At 42.9% G+C, this 19,182-nt stretch overlaps 1 protein-coding gene across 8 annotated transcripts in view; it reads left to right on the forward strand.

Annotated features, from left to right (window-relative positions):
* Positions 1–14,543: 14,543 nt before the first annotated feature.
* Positions 14,544–19,182, forward strand: part of SLC39A12 (solute carrier family 39 member 12) — a 71,200-nt gene continuing 66,561 nt past the window's right edge. For all 8 annotated transcript variants that reach the window (XM_070408085.1, XM_070408104.1, XM_070408094.1 and 5 more), the window contains exons 1-2: positions 14,544–14,623; positions 15,488–15,832. In XM_070408085.1, the coding sequence (XP_070264186.1) occupies positions 15,572–15,832 (261 nt within the window). In that variant the 5' untranslated portion in view covers positions 14,544–14,623; positions 15,488–15,571. The remainder of the gene's footprint in view (positions 14,624–15,487; positions 15,833–19,182) is intronic.

The following is a 19,182-nucleotide window of genomic DNA, read 5'->3' on the forward strand; positions in this document are numbered from 1 at the left end:
GGTTTGTATTTTGGTGATTTTGGTAAGTGTAAATTTTTTTTTTTTTAAAAAGCTATATTTATCTATTTACTTTACATTTAAGTTTACCATTAAAATAAATCATCTTATTAGTAGAGGAATTCTTTCAATTAAACTCTTCATCTCTTTAGAATAGAGAGGGTGCTAAAACACTAAGTATAAAATGAATTTTACCATAATGACTTGCGCAGTTCCCCCAGATCTTCCTCAAAACATTGACCCAGCTCAGAATTCAACAATCAGAGGCACTATTATTGGGAATTAGATCTCTAAATGTCTTATTCTCAATTTAACAAATTACTTTTGCTCAATAATTTTAAGATTCATGTCCTTTGTGAAATACATCAGAGGTTTCACATGTGACACATGAACCATATTGCCAGCTCATCCTTGCCTCCTTGCCCAAGGGGTTGTTTCTCTCTCTCTCTCTCTCTCTCTCTCTCTTTCTCTCTCTCTCTCTCTCTCCCTCTTTCTCTCCCTGTCTATGTATCATCTATCTATCATCTATCTATCTATCTATCTATCTATCTATCTATCTATCTATCTTCGGTATCATCTATTTATTGATCAATCTATTTTAAAGAATTGGCTCATTCTATTGTGGAGGCTTAATGAGTCCAAAATGTACAGACTAGGCCAGCAGGCTGAAGGGTGAGAGAAGAGCTGCAGTTGGAGTCCAAAGACAGTCTGTGGGCAGAACTATTCTGGCTCTTTGTTCTATTAAGGCCTTCAACTGATTAGATGAAGCTCACCCACATTTTGGAGGCCTTACTCAAAGACCACTGATTTAATTAAATGTTATTCTCATCCAAAAACAAAAAATAAACAAAAATAAAACACCTTCACGACACCATTGGGAATAAAGCTTGACCAAATATCTGGGGACTGTGGCTCAGTCAAATTGAGATATAAAATTAAGTATCACACTCCTTTATATAGTAATGGTTTTGTAATTATTTTTATAGAGGGAATAGAAGGATGATGCAGACTTTAGAATGATTGATCACAAATTTAAGATATCTTTGATAGTTTAGAAAAGATCCTAAACAACTTCCTACTGAAAATATGGTGAAATTTTTAGGATCATGGTGAAATATAGAAAAACTTTTATTGAATTGCATTCACATACAAGTACTAATATTTCAGGGTACTGATTTTGAGGTGTTTTGTAGGGTTTTTTTTTTTATGTGCAGTGAGTAATCTTAAATACTATTGAATTTGATGACACTAATCAGTTTGTTGACATTGTTTTTATAATGGAACTAGAGGCCCAGTGCACGAATTTGTGCACCTTGAAAGGTACTGTGGGCCGCAAGGCTGAGGTGGGCATAGGGGCGGGTTGTGGCCCATCCTCCGCACCCCTGTCCAGCCCCTCACGCCATTTCCCGCTGTCCCCTGTGTGTTGGCAGCCCCACTATCATTGCCGCCACCACTCCCACATGCTGGCGATGCCAGCCCCACTTGCACCCACTGACAGCATGGAGCGATTGAGGCTGGCACCAGCAGCGATGTGAGCAGGGCTGGCGCCATCAGTGGGTTTGAGTAACAGCTGCTGCCCCAATCGCTCCTCAGGAGCAGGGGGAGGTGGAGAAACCCTCAGGGGCAATCGGGGCAGGCGCCAGCAGCAGCTGTGAGCAGGGCTGGCACCAGCAGCAGGTGCAAGTGCCAGGTGGGACCTCGGTGTGTGAGAGCAAAGAATTTTCCGTAACCACCAGAGGCTCGCCCCATTGACAGCGACCGGCACCCTGCCTTGGTCTGGTGCCCTGTGCTCACCTGCTCCACCATCCCACCAGGGCCATCGCCCGCCATGTTCTGCACACACCCCCTGGTGGTCAGTGCACGTCATAGTGACTGGTTGTTTGGTTGTTCCGATTGTTCCACTGTTTGGTCTACTTGCATATTAGCCTTTTATTATATAGGATGTTACAATTTTTGGTGGGGTTGGTATTTTCTGTCAAATCAGCTAAAATTTTATATCCTTTTCTAGTATGTTCATATTCTAGGATACGTTCGTATGATTCACTTTTCTCCATTCTCTTTATTAATTATCTTACAATATAACTGAAGAGTCTCTTCAGTATTTCAAATCAATCGACACTGACTTTGAAAAGCCCCCTGAATTGGCTGGAGATCCTGGCTGTACTGTGGGGACTTTAAAATAGTAAAGTTATTCATGGCATCTCTGCATGATTAGGTTTTGGCAAAGGTTATTGATCCCATTCAACTAGCTCTGCGGGTTGAGTGAAAACCTTTTCTATCACAGCTTGCTCCTGACGGTTCTGATCACAGCTCTGGTACACAGAGTTCTCTAGCAGATTTAAAGAACCATACAAAGGGGCCAGGACATTTTTTGTTGTTGTTTTCTTAACTTTTTTTTTTCTTTAAGGGCAAGAGAGTTCAAGACTCTCTGGGCTTGCTCCTGATTTGGGGTTTTGGCATAGATTCTCAAACTTTGATGAGGGATAAGAGCCACACCGAGAGCTTGTTCAAAATACAGAGTCTTTGGGGCCCGTGCTTCTGATTCTGATTAGAGCTGGGTCAGAGTCCTGGAATCTGCATTTCAACAAGTACCCAGGAGAGTCTGGTGCCACCAGGCTCTGACTTTGATGAACACTTGATGAGCATTTTAAACTGAGATAGCATTTTCCAAAGCTGTTAGAAATCTTACATAATCCATGGGTTAAAGGAAGTACAGCCAAATAGCATGGGAGCTAGCAAAAGCTGCAGTTTTCCATTCTGTCTGCTAATTAACCAGGAACTGTAGATGCTAAAATCTACTTCTGCACTTTTTTTCCTGGACTCCCTTATATTCTGCTATGGACTGAATGTTTGTGACCTCCCCCAAACTTTCTATGTTGAGAACTAACCCCATATGTGATGGTGTTAGCAGGTGGGGCCTTTGGGAGGTGATTGGGTCACGACAATGAAACCTTCATGAATGGGATTAGAGTCCTTATAAGTCCCATTAGAGCAGTGGTTCTCAACCTTCCTAATGCCACGACCCTATAATACAGTTCCTCATGTTGTGGTGACCCCCAACCATAAAACTATTTTCATTGCTACTTCATAACTGTAATTTTGATACTGTTATGAATCGTAATGTAAATATCTGATATGCAGGATGTATTTTCATTGTTACAAATTGAACATAATTAAAGCATAGTGATTAATCAACAAAAACAATATGTAATTACATATGTGTTTTCCGATGGTCTTAGGCGACCCCTGTGAAAGGGCCGTTTGACCCCCAAAGGGGTCGCGACCCACAGTTTGAGAACCGCTGTGTTAGAGTCTAATGGGATTAAAGCCTCTGTGAGGACATAGAGAGAAGACAACTGTCTATGATCCAGAAATGAGGGCCTCACCAGACACTGAACTGCTGACTCCTGGATTTGGACCTCCAGCCTACAGAACTGTGACAAGTAAAGTTCTATTGTCTTGAAGGCCTGTGGTATTTTGTTATACCAGCCTGAGTGGACTAAGACATTCTCCCAAGGCTGTGCTGTTCCCACATCCCCTTTATAATCACCATTAATAAGGATGTGTAAGTTGAGGATTTATTTCTCTTATGTAATCTTAAAATATACACATAATCCAGGAGGAGGAAGGCCAGAAATGATATGGTTCTGGGTAGAACCCTAGATATTTGTGAAAATAACCATTTTTTCCATGCTGTGTGCAGTAATAGAGAATTGTTCATCTCATAGATACTCCCATCTCATGAAAGTGTCAGCTTCCCTGGGTCAGAGCTGGCTCATCTTATAGAAGCGAGCAAAGGGAACCCTAGTGCTCATGACCACCATAACTGTAATTCCTTTTATTCTCTTGAGAAGTGAAAGAGCAGAAGAAACCCCATCAACTTCTTTGAGAAGCATAGTAATAAGTACTTCAAAGAGAATTGTCCCTTATTTTTCCTTAACTTTCTGGAAATCAGAGTCAAGCTTGGCTCTAAAGGTAAAAGGGAAACTGATTAAGTACCTATCAGATGCTAGGCACAGTGGCGCATGTTCAAATGAATTCCAGATGATCCTGAGTGCATTCTGCTGACTGCCACGTGCCATCCTGAGGGTTTATTCTAAAACTCATAGGTGACAGAGAGAAGGGACTTAGAATTTCCAGTGGAGGAGAAGGGAAGGTAGGAGATGGAGTCTCTAGGAACCTATTTCTCTGAATAGGACAGTCTGTTCATCTGGCCAGGTTTGACTCCCTCAAGGAGAAACTGGGCTAAGAGATGGGCCAAACCCCGACAGTCTCAATATGTTTTATGTTATTGACTTGGGTCTCATAATCAGAAGACCTGGTTTTTCTCTGGACATTTCGAGGCTTTTCTTGGGACCTTGCTGCCAGGAGTGAGTAGGCAGGAACATGAGACAGATAATGCATGGATGGTTTTGTTAGAAGAGTCTGTTCGCATATCCTATGGGCCCTGCCAGCCCTCTACCTCTGCTCTGAGCCTCCTCCCCATGGGGACTGCAGCCCGGCTGACACACCTGTGCTGGTCTCAAGCAGCTGTGGTGTATTTGTCACAAAGAAGGTAATGGGGCTCCTTCTTTATCCACTGGGCCACTCACCACCCAGTGTGGACTGCAAATCCAAAGCTGCAGAGCATGATGGGAGAAGACTCAGTTTAGGACCTTTGCCTGAGCAGCTGACACAGACTGGAGTCACTGCCCAGAAACAGAAAGTCTGGCACAATCTCCAGCGGCCTCGGCCAACCGGGACCTCTGAAGCCACAGCTTTCCTCTGAGCAGCCCCTCAGGATGTATCTAGTCATTGTGCCTGTTTAGTTCCTCCTTGCTCTTGTCCAAAAGCCAGATTTCTTCCTTGAAAGTCAGCAAAATATCAATACTCTGAGGTTTCCATGCAGGCAGAGAAGAGCAGGGATCAAGTTTAGGGAAGCCAGGAAGTATCAGCTAACCTTTCCTGAGGTTGATCTTCGGAGAATCCAAGCCGCTGTATTCTTTTGGACTATCTTCAACCAAGTGCATTCCCCAGTGCCAAGCCTCAGGATATCAAAGAACCGCTTACAAAATACTGCCTCTCCCATAAGAAGCAGAATGATTTAGCCAAGAGGGCATCCCAGCCAATACATATCACATGGGCTGAGACAAACCCCGTGCCCCCCAAAAGCCTAAAGACAATGAGAGCATGTTCTTGGTGGATACAGCCACAGTCACTCCTTCGCTATCAACCAACCAAAGGAAATTTGAGGTCACAGAAAAGATGACAAAGTGAAAAAGGTGGTGTTTCAATGACTATAATAGATACAACACGGTAGCTATCAACATCTGTAATTCATGCATTTTTCAGCTCTGACTTTGTTCTCTTCAACTAATGCAATTTCAGTTTCTACTGCCTCTGATATTGAAGTGTCAAGCAGTAAAATTCTGTGAAAAAAACACAAAACAGAATTGACAACAATCTAAGCTACAAACTCAAAAGCTGTTGCTGGGACCTAGCCAAGGGCAAGTGGTTACACACCACACACTGTTCTTCTGAGCATGCCAGTTGTAGCATCACAGTTCCCCAAACATCTGACACAGCTGTAAAAGGCATCACCCCGGAGATAGTAGCAAGCTATTTCATAGCTAGCATAGGAAGCTGACTACAATGATTTGGTTGAGCTTGGAGGCCAAAACCATTATCACAGGGATGATCAACACCAGGGGTCCTCAAACTTTTTAAACAGGGGGCCAGTTCACTGTCCCTCAGACTGTTGGACGGCCGGACTATAGTTTAAAAAAAACTATGAACAAATTCCTATGCACACTGCACATATCTTATTTTGAAGTAAAAAAACAAAACGGGAACAAATACAATATTTGTATTTGCATGTTGCCCGCGGGCCGTAGTTTGAGGACCCCTGATCAACACCATCACCTCTAAGAATTCATGTCTAAGGCAATGATCGCCACTAGGGCATGAAGAGTCGAGCCAACAACAAGTGCCCACCCATTCTGACTATGGAGCTGAGGGCCACCCCCCCTATCATATGGAGAACAGCAAACCTCACAATTTTCAACAAAGATGTTGACATATTATGCAGATGATTGATGACAAAAAATCTCGGGTTGAAGCCACTCTCAGTACTCTTAGCAGAGCTTGTAAAGATGCTGAAGACGCCATCAGCCTTCCAGGGCCCCAACTTGTGGTTAGGGATTCACACAGCACATGCTATACATACCTTATCATAGCACTTACCTCGGTGCATTCAGTTGAACTGTTTGCCAGGTTTTCTTCCTCTGACAAACTGTGATTGTGGGCAGTGGTCATGTCCCGTTCATTACTGTATCACTAACATATAGTGACATAGGAAGATACTAAATAAATATCTGAGTATAATACCATGAAAATATATAAAACCATGCTTAACTGCCGGAAGCCAGTTCCAGCATGTCAGCAGGGCTAGAATCATCTGGAAATGGCTGAGGGCATTTCCCCAAACCTGAAAAGGATGCATAAAATAATTGCTTGCTGCCAGGCAACTGAGGGCATTTTAATCTACATGTTATTGCCTCCTACTGGCCAAACACCTGAACAGCCGTAGGCAGATTTTCCCCATCTGACAATGGATTCTGTACCTAATCCTACCCTTTGGTGTGTATATCTACCTTGCCTTAGGACAAATTGTGTTAATAAATAGCAAGGGGTCCTGAGACAAAGGAGAACTTAGAACTTAGTTTCTTTAGCTAAGTCTTCTCTGGCTCCCCAAAATGCCTTCCAAAATTATGTTTCGTCTCTGGACTCTTATTTAATTTACACACAGCACCTTCTCCAGATTCCTGAACCCTTCTAGATGCTGGATCCAGAACACCAGCACTTAACCCTCATCAAGCACTTTGTATGTGCTGTATGGAAGTCGTTAATTGTATTGCCATTTAATTTAATTTATGTAAATCCTCACAACAGCTTCAGGAAAGTAAGTTTCTGTTGTTATCTTCACTTCCTGGTTGAGAAAACTGAGAGAGAGATTAGAAAATTGATCATTGGAGGGGAGGGGAGTGGGCCCAGAAGAGTGTGTGTGGGGACGGTGCAAAGGCCCCAAGATGGGGCTGCCCCATTTTTTGGCTCCCAGTCTTTACAAACCCCTTGTTGAGATTATCTTTTTATTTTCCTTTCAGTTCTCCAAAGTTTAATTAAAATGGAAATCCCTGGATTGAGTTATTTTTCTCATTGGATTTTGTCCACTAAAAATGAAGCACTACCCTTTCTTCTTAATCAGACCAAGGAATTCCTTCTCCCACACAGAACACACCCTTAACCGCTTTGAATTGGGATTGTTTGGGGTGGGCCAGGGTCTCCGCCTTAGACCAAGCACATGTGCGAGCAGGGCCTTGATACCACAAATCTGTGTATTTCACACAAACTATAACAATAACTAGCACATAACAGGTTTTAAACCTGTGCTTGCTGAATTAAGTTGTATTACTCATTGAATTAAAGGTTTGCTGGAAATTATTTCTGGAAAATGTACTGTTAAGGAAACTGTTTCTCTAAGAAATGGTAAGGATAACTTTCTATTAACTATTCTGGGATTATTTATTTAAAAAAACACCACATCTCCGCATTTCCTGCCCTATTCTGAACCAGAAGTTAACATTTTCGTGTTCCTGTGTCAGGGGTTTTGCACAGAGAAGGCCGAACTGTATGACATCAAAGGCTCCTCCTGTTTTTTAGAAGCGCTAACTTGCATCAGTGGCCTTATGCCAGGAGTCCCCGAGGAGAGGAGAGAATCAAGGATCTCCGGGAGAAGACGGAGAAAGAAGGAAATATCACTCTCACAGGCACTGGGTCCAGGGAGGACGACAAACTAACTCGCTGCATTGAAATGGTGCCCTGGGGTGACAAGATTTCAGAGAAGTGCCTAAAACCAAGACAGTGGGTGCTGGTCTTGGCAAAGACTCGGAGCCCCACGTGCCGAGTGGGGAAGCAGAGGCAGTGAACAAAAGCAGGCCACAGGGATCAGGATGACCTTTTATGAGTCTGAGATGACGAGACATGTCATTGTTGTGCCAAGGTGTACAGGGGCTCGCCTTTGGTGCAAGTCAACCGAAAACTGGACAACACGATCTCACTCAACCAGAGCTCCAAGCACAGGCAGCCAGGATCCTCCAGTGCCTTGGATGATACCTTCAGGGCCTAGGCTCCTCCTCCTGTCTTCCTGCTCCTCCAATTTGAGGGGGAGGAGCCTTGGTCTCTTGCTCCTTACCTCACTGGGGCCACATGGGGTGTCACTGCTACATTCCAGGTAGGATGCCCTCTCTTTGATGTCCCGGGCAAACTTCCATTCACATTGATCTCAAACGCTGCCATGTGAACCTCACTTATAATGAGTCTGGAAAAGTGAAGGGTTTTAGTTGGGCACGTTGCTGCCCCAAATAAATGGAATAAGGAGGAATGAATACCGGGTGGAATCTAGCAAAGTCTGCCACAGAAAGAACCAAGAAAGACAAAGAAAAAATTAAGGGAGAAAATAACAAAAAAGAGTAGAAATTAATGACATGGAAAGCAAGTTCTAATGAAGATCATTGAAACCAAACCGAAAGGTGAATTTTTGAAATGACTAATAAAATAAATCCATCTCTAGGAAGACTGACAATATAATGAGTAAAAACTATGAGCTTTAAAATAATGCCTATGACAATATTATGGGTTGGCTCAACGAGATAGACCACCGACTCAGAATTTAAATTTAAAAGTCGTTTATTAAGCTGGCCAGCTGACCACAGCCCCCACCTTCCCCCTCTGGGAAGGTTTGCAGCATGTGGTAGAGACCAAGGGTGCAGTATGATCCTTTATAGCAAGACAGTGTTAAGAAAAATTAACTACAAAGCATTCCATTAAGGTTAAACAGTCACACCTGGCTGGAGCATATCATAACACATTGTTTTTCTAAGACAATCTAACAATCCTTCTTCCACTGACCCTGACGCACTTCTTACTCATACATCCCCCCTCTCCCACCGAGCACATTCAATTTCTCATGTCTCATTCCCCCCCCCACCCCCCAACACATTCCGTAACCCTTTACTCTATAACATTGTAACATTCTGTAACTTTTTCATGACTCAATCCCCTACCCTGTAACAACATGATCCAAACGATGTTAAAAGAATAAAGCAAGACAAGCTACGACAGATATTAATATCTGTTTTCTCTGGCGGAGAGGCCACAATTTTTTAATATTCAGGTATTTTCTCAGCTTTTTTAAAGTTAGTGATCATGACTTTTATAAGGAGAAGAAAAATATTGTTTGAAAATTGCACATAAAATATCTTCTAGAAATCATTTTTACTATTAGCTTCCAAATCAGAGACTGTAAAGGTCTGAATTCAAAACAACAGGCATTTTCAAATTGTTGGAAATCCAGGGATGTTGCCATCAGAAGATGTGCACATGAGTCCCTTGCCCGTGGGAGCTGCCTTTTCAGTGGAACCCTCTGCTTCTCCCCATAAGAAATAGGTTAGAGAGGGAGTAGCATTTGTTTCCAATGTCTGGTGAGTAGGCTGTTGATAAGCATCACCGAAGAGGAGAGCCTAAGGTTTTATTTGGTTTAAAGTCTTACATTTTTCTTCAATTTCTTTTCTCTGAGAATTTTTGGGCTGAAGAGGCTTTGGGGAGAAAGCAATAAACAAAATGTAAGACTATTTCCTTGATGATGGGCTCTTGGCTGATTCCTTTGTGTCCCCCCCCCCCCCCCCCCCCCCCCCCCCCCCGCCCCGTGCTGCACTGTAAAATGAGGCTTGGACTTACAAATAAAAACACGGGATGGTATCGCAACAGACAGTTGCTTAGTAGGACAGTAAACCTTCAAGTTTGTGGACCTCGATTTATTAACGGACTTTGGATTTAATGGACAAAATTTCCGGTCTGTATGTCTTATGTGAATATTAACACCCTGTTAATTTTAAAATGCTTTAAACCAAGATTTGCTTATAATTAAATCAACAGGTTATTCTTTTTTGTTATGAATTCACTATTATTTTTAACAAATTTCAGCAAATAGACCATATGTTGGTAAAAACACTGTAGTCATTTCATTGCCATAAATAAGTATTACACATCTACAACTATAATCTACATATTTAACGCCAATAGTCATCGCTCATAAAGAATGTTTGGTGATCACACCTCATTGTGAGTTGATTGGTTCTGTTGTCACGTGGCATGACTTTCTGCAGCAGTTTTAATGCTGCCACTGATGTTCCGACCTGGGCTAAGCCGCCCCCCAGCTGTGTGCATTTTTCTTGCTTCCAGTGACTGGTGAATGCATGAATTTACCAGACCTATTCAGTATAAATTTACAATTACTGCCCTAACCGGTTTGGCTCAGTGGATAGAGCGCTGGCCTGCAGACTGAAAGGTCCCAGGTTCGATTCTGGTCAAGGGCATGTACCTTGGTTGCGGGCACATCCAAAGTAGGGGGTTTGCAGGAGGCAGCTGATCGATGTTTCTCTCTCATCGATGTTTCTAACTCTCTATCCCTCTCCCTTCCTCTCTGTAAAAAATCAATAAAATGTATTAAAAAATTACAATTACTGTAATACATATAGAAAACTTTTCTGTGAAATTAAACTTTTCATTCATACTTAATTTTAATTACACAAATGTGTCTACATAAGTAAAAAAAAACAGGTAAACTAATTTGTCAATCTTTTAATATATGCATTTGTAAAACCTACTTTATTATATAATGGACTACCTGCTTTAATGAACACCTTACCTGAATTAGTCTGTTATATCAAGGTTTTACTGTATAAGCACCAACTTTGATGTTCACAGGCCCAGATTTCTGGTAGCACCTATAGACTGTGTGAACCTGGGTATTTCGGAAATGTACAGTGAGAAGTTCATTAATAAAGGTTCAACTGATATTACAGGAGAAAATATATGTGAAATTGCTTAGCACAGTGCCTAGGTATAAAAAACACTACACAATGTTCATAAACATTTTGTACGAATTGTTTAGAGAGGTCCGTGTCTTGGAAAGAGGGAAGAAGTCAGTGTGAAGGGGCATGCAAGGAGAAGCGAGACCCAGAGGTAGCTCAGAGTTGTAGGACCTCATATTACTGCCAGAGAGGATCCCATAGGGGTGGGCGGGATTCAGAGCACACATTTACTGGAAAATAAATAAATAAGATAATTTAGTACATTGTCATGAAAGTCAATACATAAATCTGTAATGACTACAGACATGAATGATGATCTCTGGAGTTGTACAGTGCCCAAACCTGCCAAACGGTACGGGCAGGCAGCCCTGCACTATACACTGCACACACAAGACGGCTCTACCCTTGCTTTAATCTCTTCCTAAATTGCTGCCGTCTTGTATTTCATGTTTCCTGGTGGGACCCTTTAAATTCTTTCTAGGTCAAGGCAGGGTGGGTATGTAACTACATTCCTATGTGGGCATGAGGAAGACGTTTGAAACTCAGCCAAAGAGCCAAAACTGAATGAAGGACAGCTTGGTCAGTGCCCCCCTCCCCTCTTCCCTCCTGCCTCCCGGCCACTCTATCTTCCTGTGATAGCACAATAAGAGTTGGCATAGCAGGAGAAACTGCCTCCCATGGGACTGCCCCCACCTGGGGGTTAACGGGCACGTGAGTATCAATCAGGAGTAAATTAGCTCCTTCTTTACACAGCTGGTGAGTTAACATGTGAAACTCATTACCCCCAGAAGGTGCTTGGATTGCAAATGCAGCCATGTTGAAGGAAGGCTGATTTCAGGCTTGCCGGGGAAGCGGCAGGGTAGGCACTTGGAGTTAGAGCTACAGCTCAAAGTCAAGCAAAGAAGATGCTGCTGCCATATTCCGCTAAGTATTTTATCTCCTTCTTACTCCTTTTTTTTAATCATCTGCCTGCCAGCCCTTCTTGGCTTTGCCGGCCTTACAGCCTACATCCAGGGCTTCTCCCTGCCCCTCCATCCCTGTCTCACCCTGGAACAGGAAAAGGAACCTGGCTGGTGGTTGAATTGTAGGTTTGACTGTGAGGGTGGAACAAACTTGGGGGCAAACAGAGCTGGCACTGGCTGGTGACAATAAGAGGAAGTTCACTTTGGGCGTCTTGGGGTTTGTGGCTAGAAGGGTAGAGGTATTGGGAGCCCTTGAGACTAGTGAATGGTGTTCAAGAATCCCTGGGGGAGATAACTCGCCGGCCTCTGTTACAAGGGAATCAGGAACCATAGGAAATCTGACACCAGGAAATATGGGGCTTCCAGGTGGACATCAGCACGGGGCAACCAGGAAAAAGGTCCCCAAGTCACAGCAGGGGCACTGTCCTGTGAGTGCTGGTCAGAGCACATCAGGATCTAGTTCTGTGGCAACCAGGCAGGTGCTACACTGGGACTTGGGCAGGGATGGCCAATTTCAGGACCTGTTCATTGAAGCTGGGTCAGAAAGCAAGGGTCCAATTCCAGAAACAAGGTCCTGAGCCTGTTCCCTCCTTGCTTCTCTGTCTCCACTGGATCTACAGCTGTAAGGTTTTGGCCAACTCCTTGCTCCTCTGTTAAACTGACCACTCTGGACTCTTAACTCCACTTAATCTCTGTGTGACAGGAATGAATGTGATATACTACTTATATTAGCCTGACTAGCCATGGAGTAGAACTAAAATAAGAATATACAAACAAAGTAAACTTATAAAATTTTTATAAAGCTACCCATGTTAATCGTAGTAAATGTTAAACCCCGCTTATTACTATAACCTGAATTTTCTCTCAAAATAGAGCTCATATGTTAAAAGTTTTTAGTATACATTATAGTCTCCATTCCTGGGTGAACCTAGGAAGAGCCCCGGCCTCAAGGCCCACCCAGCTGATGCCAACCACTCAATCAACAGGAATTCAGCTGTTAGAAAGCCCAGACGACCAACTCAAGAATGGTGACCATAAAGATCCATATTAAGGCCCATGGGAAGACATCCTGCACAGCCCGTGCATCCGGCACATCTTACATGAAATCTTACACTAACCTGAAAAATAACCTTCTCTATTAAATAACATATAATGAACAATACTTTTCCCTGTGTCAGAAAACAGGATATAAGTCTTCAAAGAAGGCCAGGTTAGTCATGCCTGCCATAAATCGCCAAGAACCTTTTGTGTGTGGGTGTGTATTGAAGAAACCAGCTGTTCCTGGATCCTGCATGGGCCTGGGGCAGCTTGAATACAAGACTTTGGCTGATGTTAAAGATCTATATCAGGACCAGCAAGAACACCGCCTGCATGTCCACAGCCCCCTCCCCCTGATATCTTTGTTCTGCTTTCCCTTTCCTTCCTGATAAAAAAAAAAAAAACACCCTGCCTGCACTGAGATGTTAAAAAGGGCTTTGGGACGAGAGTCCCCCATCTTCTCAGGTGACCAGCATTTGAATAAGCCCTTTTCCTTCTCAGCAGCACTGTGTCATGAATTTGGCTTTCTTTGCAGCAGGCAGCTGGAACTGCATTAGGTTTCACCACCACGGGCCAAGCCCCTTCCCTTGACAGTTTAGATGAATCCAAGTCCTCCATATTTGGAATTAACAAGAAAGCAGGCATTTTCTGGGAGCTTTTGTGCCAGCCATATTTCTATCAATGTTACCAGCGGTCTTTTAGGATTATCTCACCCTATTGTTCCAAGTTTTCATATCCAATTAGTGATTGAGGAAACTATCCTAACTTCTTTCTCTTCTCATTTCCTCTGCCTCTTCACCATAGCCCCACTCCTTCCCATCTACCACCTATGGAATTGAACTCATAAATCTCTATCCATCATTCTGCAGAGTCACTTTGTGTTTCTGTGTACTATGTGCCATTTATGTGTACTTAGTCCACTTGAAAGTTTGCATTTTAACTTCTCTTCCGTCCTGTAAAATTGACCACTTTGTTCTTGTAGTCATTTATTCACTAGTAATTTATCTGGAGCCCGATTTAGAGTCTGAAGGATCCTATGTAGTCACTTCTACTGCAGATGCAGAGATCATAACGTACACAGCTAATTAAAGTTCTCCATTCACATCCACTTATTTCCCAGGTAAGAACTTTATTCCTCCCACAAATACTTTCCTTCTCATTTGAAAATATCTATTTATCAATTTATAACCATGTTAAATCTGTTAAACCTCTCTACCTTGTAAAATAAATAAGATTCTAAAGAGTCTACCAGGTATCTTTTCCACAAATGCTTGGTTGGAGTGTGGCTGAAACAGTTATCACAGAACCAACTGGAAAGGAAAAAAAACACCTTAATCTGACACTAAAACTTTTCCATTCTACAAGGTGAAATCTTTTGACTTTGATCTGCCCCTTAAAAGGCAAGTGACTGTCGGTGACTCTATGAACATTGGTAAATATTAATATGAAAAAGTCGGGTTCATGAATCAGTTTTATTTGATTTTCCTGAAAACCTGCCAGACGAAAGTTCTCACTTTTATCCACCTTCATTGTTACCTTCAGAGCAGCTCTCTCCATGGCAACTGGAAACTTCACGGGGCTGGAATAATCCCTTCCAGCTCCCAGCACACAGTCAAGGAATTTTAAAAACAGAGGACTTTGTAACCACAAAATGCTCTCTGAGGTTTAAAAGGCCGAAGAGCTCCAGATAAATAGCCATTTGTCTTCCCTCTGAAGGTAAGCACTAGGTTTAGAAATGTTTGTATCATCCTCTGTCATTTTTTAAATTGCTAACTGAAGAATCTTAACTCTTCCACCTTTTTTTTTAAACTATAAAAGTAATCCCAATATTTTTGTTACTACCCCACGGTCATTATTAGCTCATCTCTGGGCCAAAATTGGACATGAGATACTGTTAACATTTTGCATTTCTTAAGCAATTGTTTTGAAGAGATTAAATTTTGTTCCAGAAATTGATTGGCTCTCATGTTGTCCTCTTACCCCTTTAATGACCACGGAGTACGTGGATTTATCATGGCTCATGAGGTCTTGAAATTCTTTTTTTTTCTTTTTTGTAAGATCGTTTGTACTTTAAATAAACTAAAATCTAAAGGCAGACCAGTGTTTTCTGAATGTTACTGTTTTTCTTCCAGCACCCTTCTTTACATAAAACCTTCCAACTCTACATGACATTGGCAATTTTTAAAAATGTAATTTCTCTTTAGTTTTATTTACATGTTTCAGTGATCGGGACCACAAAGCCCTGGGAGTTCTTACCAAGGAGATAAAATGAGGGTGTTTCCTGTCCCGGGTCCTATGACTTATACCAGGATGAACAGAGAAACGTATTCTTCTTAATTTTTGACTCTAGGTTTAGTTCAGAGAGGCAATACAGCCACATTCTTGGTTTTCCTACAGTTTGAAAGTCCACAGCCAGGATAGTTTCCTGCTGTTTGGGGTTAGCAATGACCTACAGACCAGACACCCTGTTGTTCAGAAACAGCTTGTCATTGCAAAGCAGCTTAGCCACCCAATTAATGAACTCTTTCAAACACGTGGCAGGCATAATAATTAAAGCCTTATTTTCCCCCTTCGCCACAGAAATTCCTCTGGTACAAGTGCACCCCGTGGACACCAACCCGTCTACTCCATCAGAGACACACTGCAGGCGAAGGAGGAGTGGAAATGTGCTTCTGGAAAAGGCTCTCGGGACCCTGCCTGCCATTGCTCCTTCTCCTCAGCCTTGTGCCCTCTGCTGAGACACAGAAACCCTCCGCCCGGGACAGCAGCGGCGCTTGGAGTCCTGGCCAGCTGACAGCAGTCCTCCGCGTCCTCTCTGCTGGCGACCACCCGCCCCTGAACCACTCCAGAAGCCTCATCAAAACGTTGTTGGAGAAAACTGGCTGCCCACGCAGGACAAATGCACTGCGAGGAGGCTGCAACCTGGTTAGTGCCATAGAGTGGGATCAGGTGCCAGGGCATTCCCAAAAGAGAGTGATAGATTCCCCAGCCATTAACTTCGGTAAATCTCAGCCAACGAGGCCCTTCCAGGAACCAAGAGCGCAGCGCACTGCGGCCTAACAGTTCCCCTATTTGCGAGACAAAAAGTCAGTCGGTGCCCTGCGCATAGCAGCTAAAGACAGGGAACGTGTTCTTTTTTATTAAAATGGCAATGTTTATGAAAGTGTTGTTACACCCCGTCTGCGGGCTGGGAGGTGTTCCCTTGGGAGTGAGAAGTTAGTTCTGTCTTCTTTCTGGTTTACTAATCTCTTTTGGGAGTTTGTGGGAACTTGTATGTGATGGGTTGGGTAAACGCTATTTGTTTTCTGAGGCTTGAAAATCGGATATTTGTCTAATGTTGAAATTTCAAGTACTTTTTTTCCTGGATATCAACTGGCATTTTCTAATTTTTTTTTGCGTGGTGGGTAGTGATAATCATCTTTTTGGAAATAGGGGATCTGAGCGGGGGGATGGGAGTGCCATGGGCAGAGCTACAATGAGGCCCAGGCTCCTGAGGTCCAGTGCAAGCCTTTTCCCAGTCTACGAGGTGGCTCAGACCCTGGCTGCAGTCGGTGTCTCCCGGGCAGATTTCACAAAATGTCCATGTTGGGGGTTCCTCTTCTGGAGATTGAGGTTGTATTTGCCTAGGATGGAATTTTAAAAAAACGTCTGCAGGCCACTGTAATGGACAATCAGCATTAATGTGGCCTCAGCATGTCCCCATTAGGGTGGGTGGATGGCATGCTGGGGGGATTGATAGCAGCAGCACAAGCGGTAAGAACCCATGTCCTAAATTGACTCCAAACAAAATCACGAGTCACCATTTCTTTCTTGCCCGGTGAGATGTTTCAGAAAGAACCACAAACAAATACATAAACGAAGATGCCAAACAATCAATAAGACAAGCAAACAACTGCCCCCCAAAATAAATTTTGGCCGGCTTTCTCAATCCCCTTTGGTTCTCGGGGCAACATTTCTGGCCAGTGTTTTGTTTTTCCTGACAGAAGGGTCTTGCTCATGGAGAGAATTTTTCTCTGCTCTGTGCAAACAATAAATAATTCAATAATTAGTACTATCCCCAGGGGTTCCCAGAGAAAACATGTGTTCTAATCGGCAACTCATCTGTGATGACATTAATTTATATATATAGCAACATAAGACTTCCCACTGGAAATAAGTAGGAGTCATATCTTATTAATGTCCTCTGAGAATTTGCTTCAGGGAAATGTTCTCTAATGACATGATGTGCCTTGTTAAGGCTGCTCGAATATTCGTTTAGCCGGGGGGAATGTAAACATGCAGAGCTGTTCTCCACTCCTTTGGGGAGGAGGGGTTGTTTGATACTTTTTGGTTCCTGTGACATTATTGAGAGTTTGGCTAAATTAGCTTCCATTTGAATTAGTTCCATTCCTAGGAAGTCAAACACCGTCTGTAATAGTTTTGCCTTCTTACTATTTCTCTTTGGAAGAGACTGGGGTTAAAAAAAAAAAAAAAAGACAAATTTCAGATTAACCTGATCAAAGGCTCCAGTTCGTCTGAAACACCCATAATGGAGGAGCCATGACATCTCCCATGTCATTCTCAACCAGTGAGGAGAGACAGATTTCACTAACACCCACATCCTGGGGCAAATCACAGGACTTCAGTCGTCATTGAATCTTTTTTTTTTTTTTTTTTGTCTTTTTAGGGACTTTGTCCACAGAAGCAGCATTCATATTAGAAATTTTGTGGTAAAAAAAGAGGGCAAAAGGGTGAGTTCATATCCCCAAATATCTGGAAAAAGAGGAAGGTGGAGAGGAAAAAAGTATTCCTAATTTTATTTGAGGCCTGGGTATAAACTGAATACTTAAAAATAAAATAAAATAAATTGAAGCATTTTCGGGCACTGTGCATTTAAGAATAAGTTTATCCAAGCTGCAGCCTTTGAAATGGATAGCTTGCCTGGTTGTGGCTTTTCCTTTTTTTTAATGAGAAGGGTTAAAATGGAGTTTTGATTAATTTAATGAGGAATTAAGTAACTCCAAAAGAATAAATTCCACTCAGTAATAATGAAAACCACCATCCTACGTGGGTTGCAGGTGTGGTGAAGGAAAAGGAACCTGGTGGGGTGCGGAGTCAGCCAGCAGTGCTCTGGCACCTTCCAGCTGTTAGGACATGCAGAACCTCAACATCCTCATCCATAAGACAGAGGACTGAGGTGGCGATTCCTTCCTCAGGCTGCTTTCCGTGAGGACCACGTGGCCATGTGTGAATGAGCTTGGACCCAGGAGCTTAGGCTCTCCCTGTCCCCTTACATGTCCTATTCCTCCAGGAAATGTCCACTTCTCCTTTTCCAGGGACACTGGAGCGGTGTTTGGGAAGTACCTGCAGTGCTGCTGAGAAATGAGACATTCCTCGCTGGCCCCCTCCCGCTGTCCCCCGCCCCCTCAGCTGTCCCAGGGACTTGGGGTTTCTAACGGAAATCTCCAGGCGATTCTTAGACCATTTCAGGGGAAGAGAATGGCTGCTTTAAGGATCCGCATCTAATTCGCACCCCTCCCTCCGCTTGTCTAACTGTCATGGGAAAAGTGCAAACGAAAAGCATCAAGCTTTATCTTGTTTGTCTAACAAGTTTATCTTAACTCTTCTCTGTTAAGACTTTTCTTTTTTGGAAGTCAGAAATGCCCTAAGTCTTAGAACAGACCCACACAAAGCTAGTGCCTGCCATCAGCTAACATCCTTCCTGATCTTTGTGTGGGAGAATAAAGAGAAGTACAATTTCCCTCTTGTATTTTACGGTCAATTGTTAGCATTCTCCTACCCCCTTAAAAAACAACACCTTAGAAAAATCTGAGAATTTAGATTTAGTCATATGGGTTTAGTCATAATCCCAAATCAAATTCTAAACATCTTTTGGTCTAAAGCCCTTCAAGTTGGTCCTGCAGGTTTGACAACTGCTTGGCTCCCGTAGAAGAAGAAAGATTTTGTGTAGCTTTTTGTCACTGAGGCTCTCACCTGGCAGACATAAACCATGAATGATGCTGCATTAGGGGAGGCGATCTGACTTGACTACGGAGGCCACGGAAAACCTCTAACCATTTTGACCAATATTTCCCCAAAGTTTATGGAAATTTTAAAACAATTTTCCGGAATCAGTGTTTCCCCCCTCTCAAACCTTATGCCCCCATCTGATAAGATTAAAAGAAAAACCAACGGATTACTTCTGAAGGAGCCCATTCTTCTCTAACGAAAAGTTACTTCCCTGGATTCAGAGCTTTAGACAGGTCTTGATGCCTCTGGGGTGCCAATGAGCGCAC

The sequence above is a fragment of the Myotis yumanensis genome, unplaced genomic scaffold, assembly GCF_028538775.1.
Source record: "Myotis yumanensis isolate MYYU_CA2020_CCGP unplaced genomic scaffold, mMyoYum1.0.hap1 SCAF_1, whole genome shotgun sequence".
NCBI lineage: Eukaryota > Metazoa > Chordata > Mammalia > Chiroptera > Vespertilionidae > Myotis > Myotis yumanensis.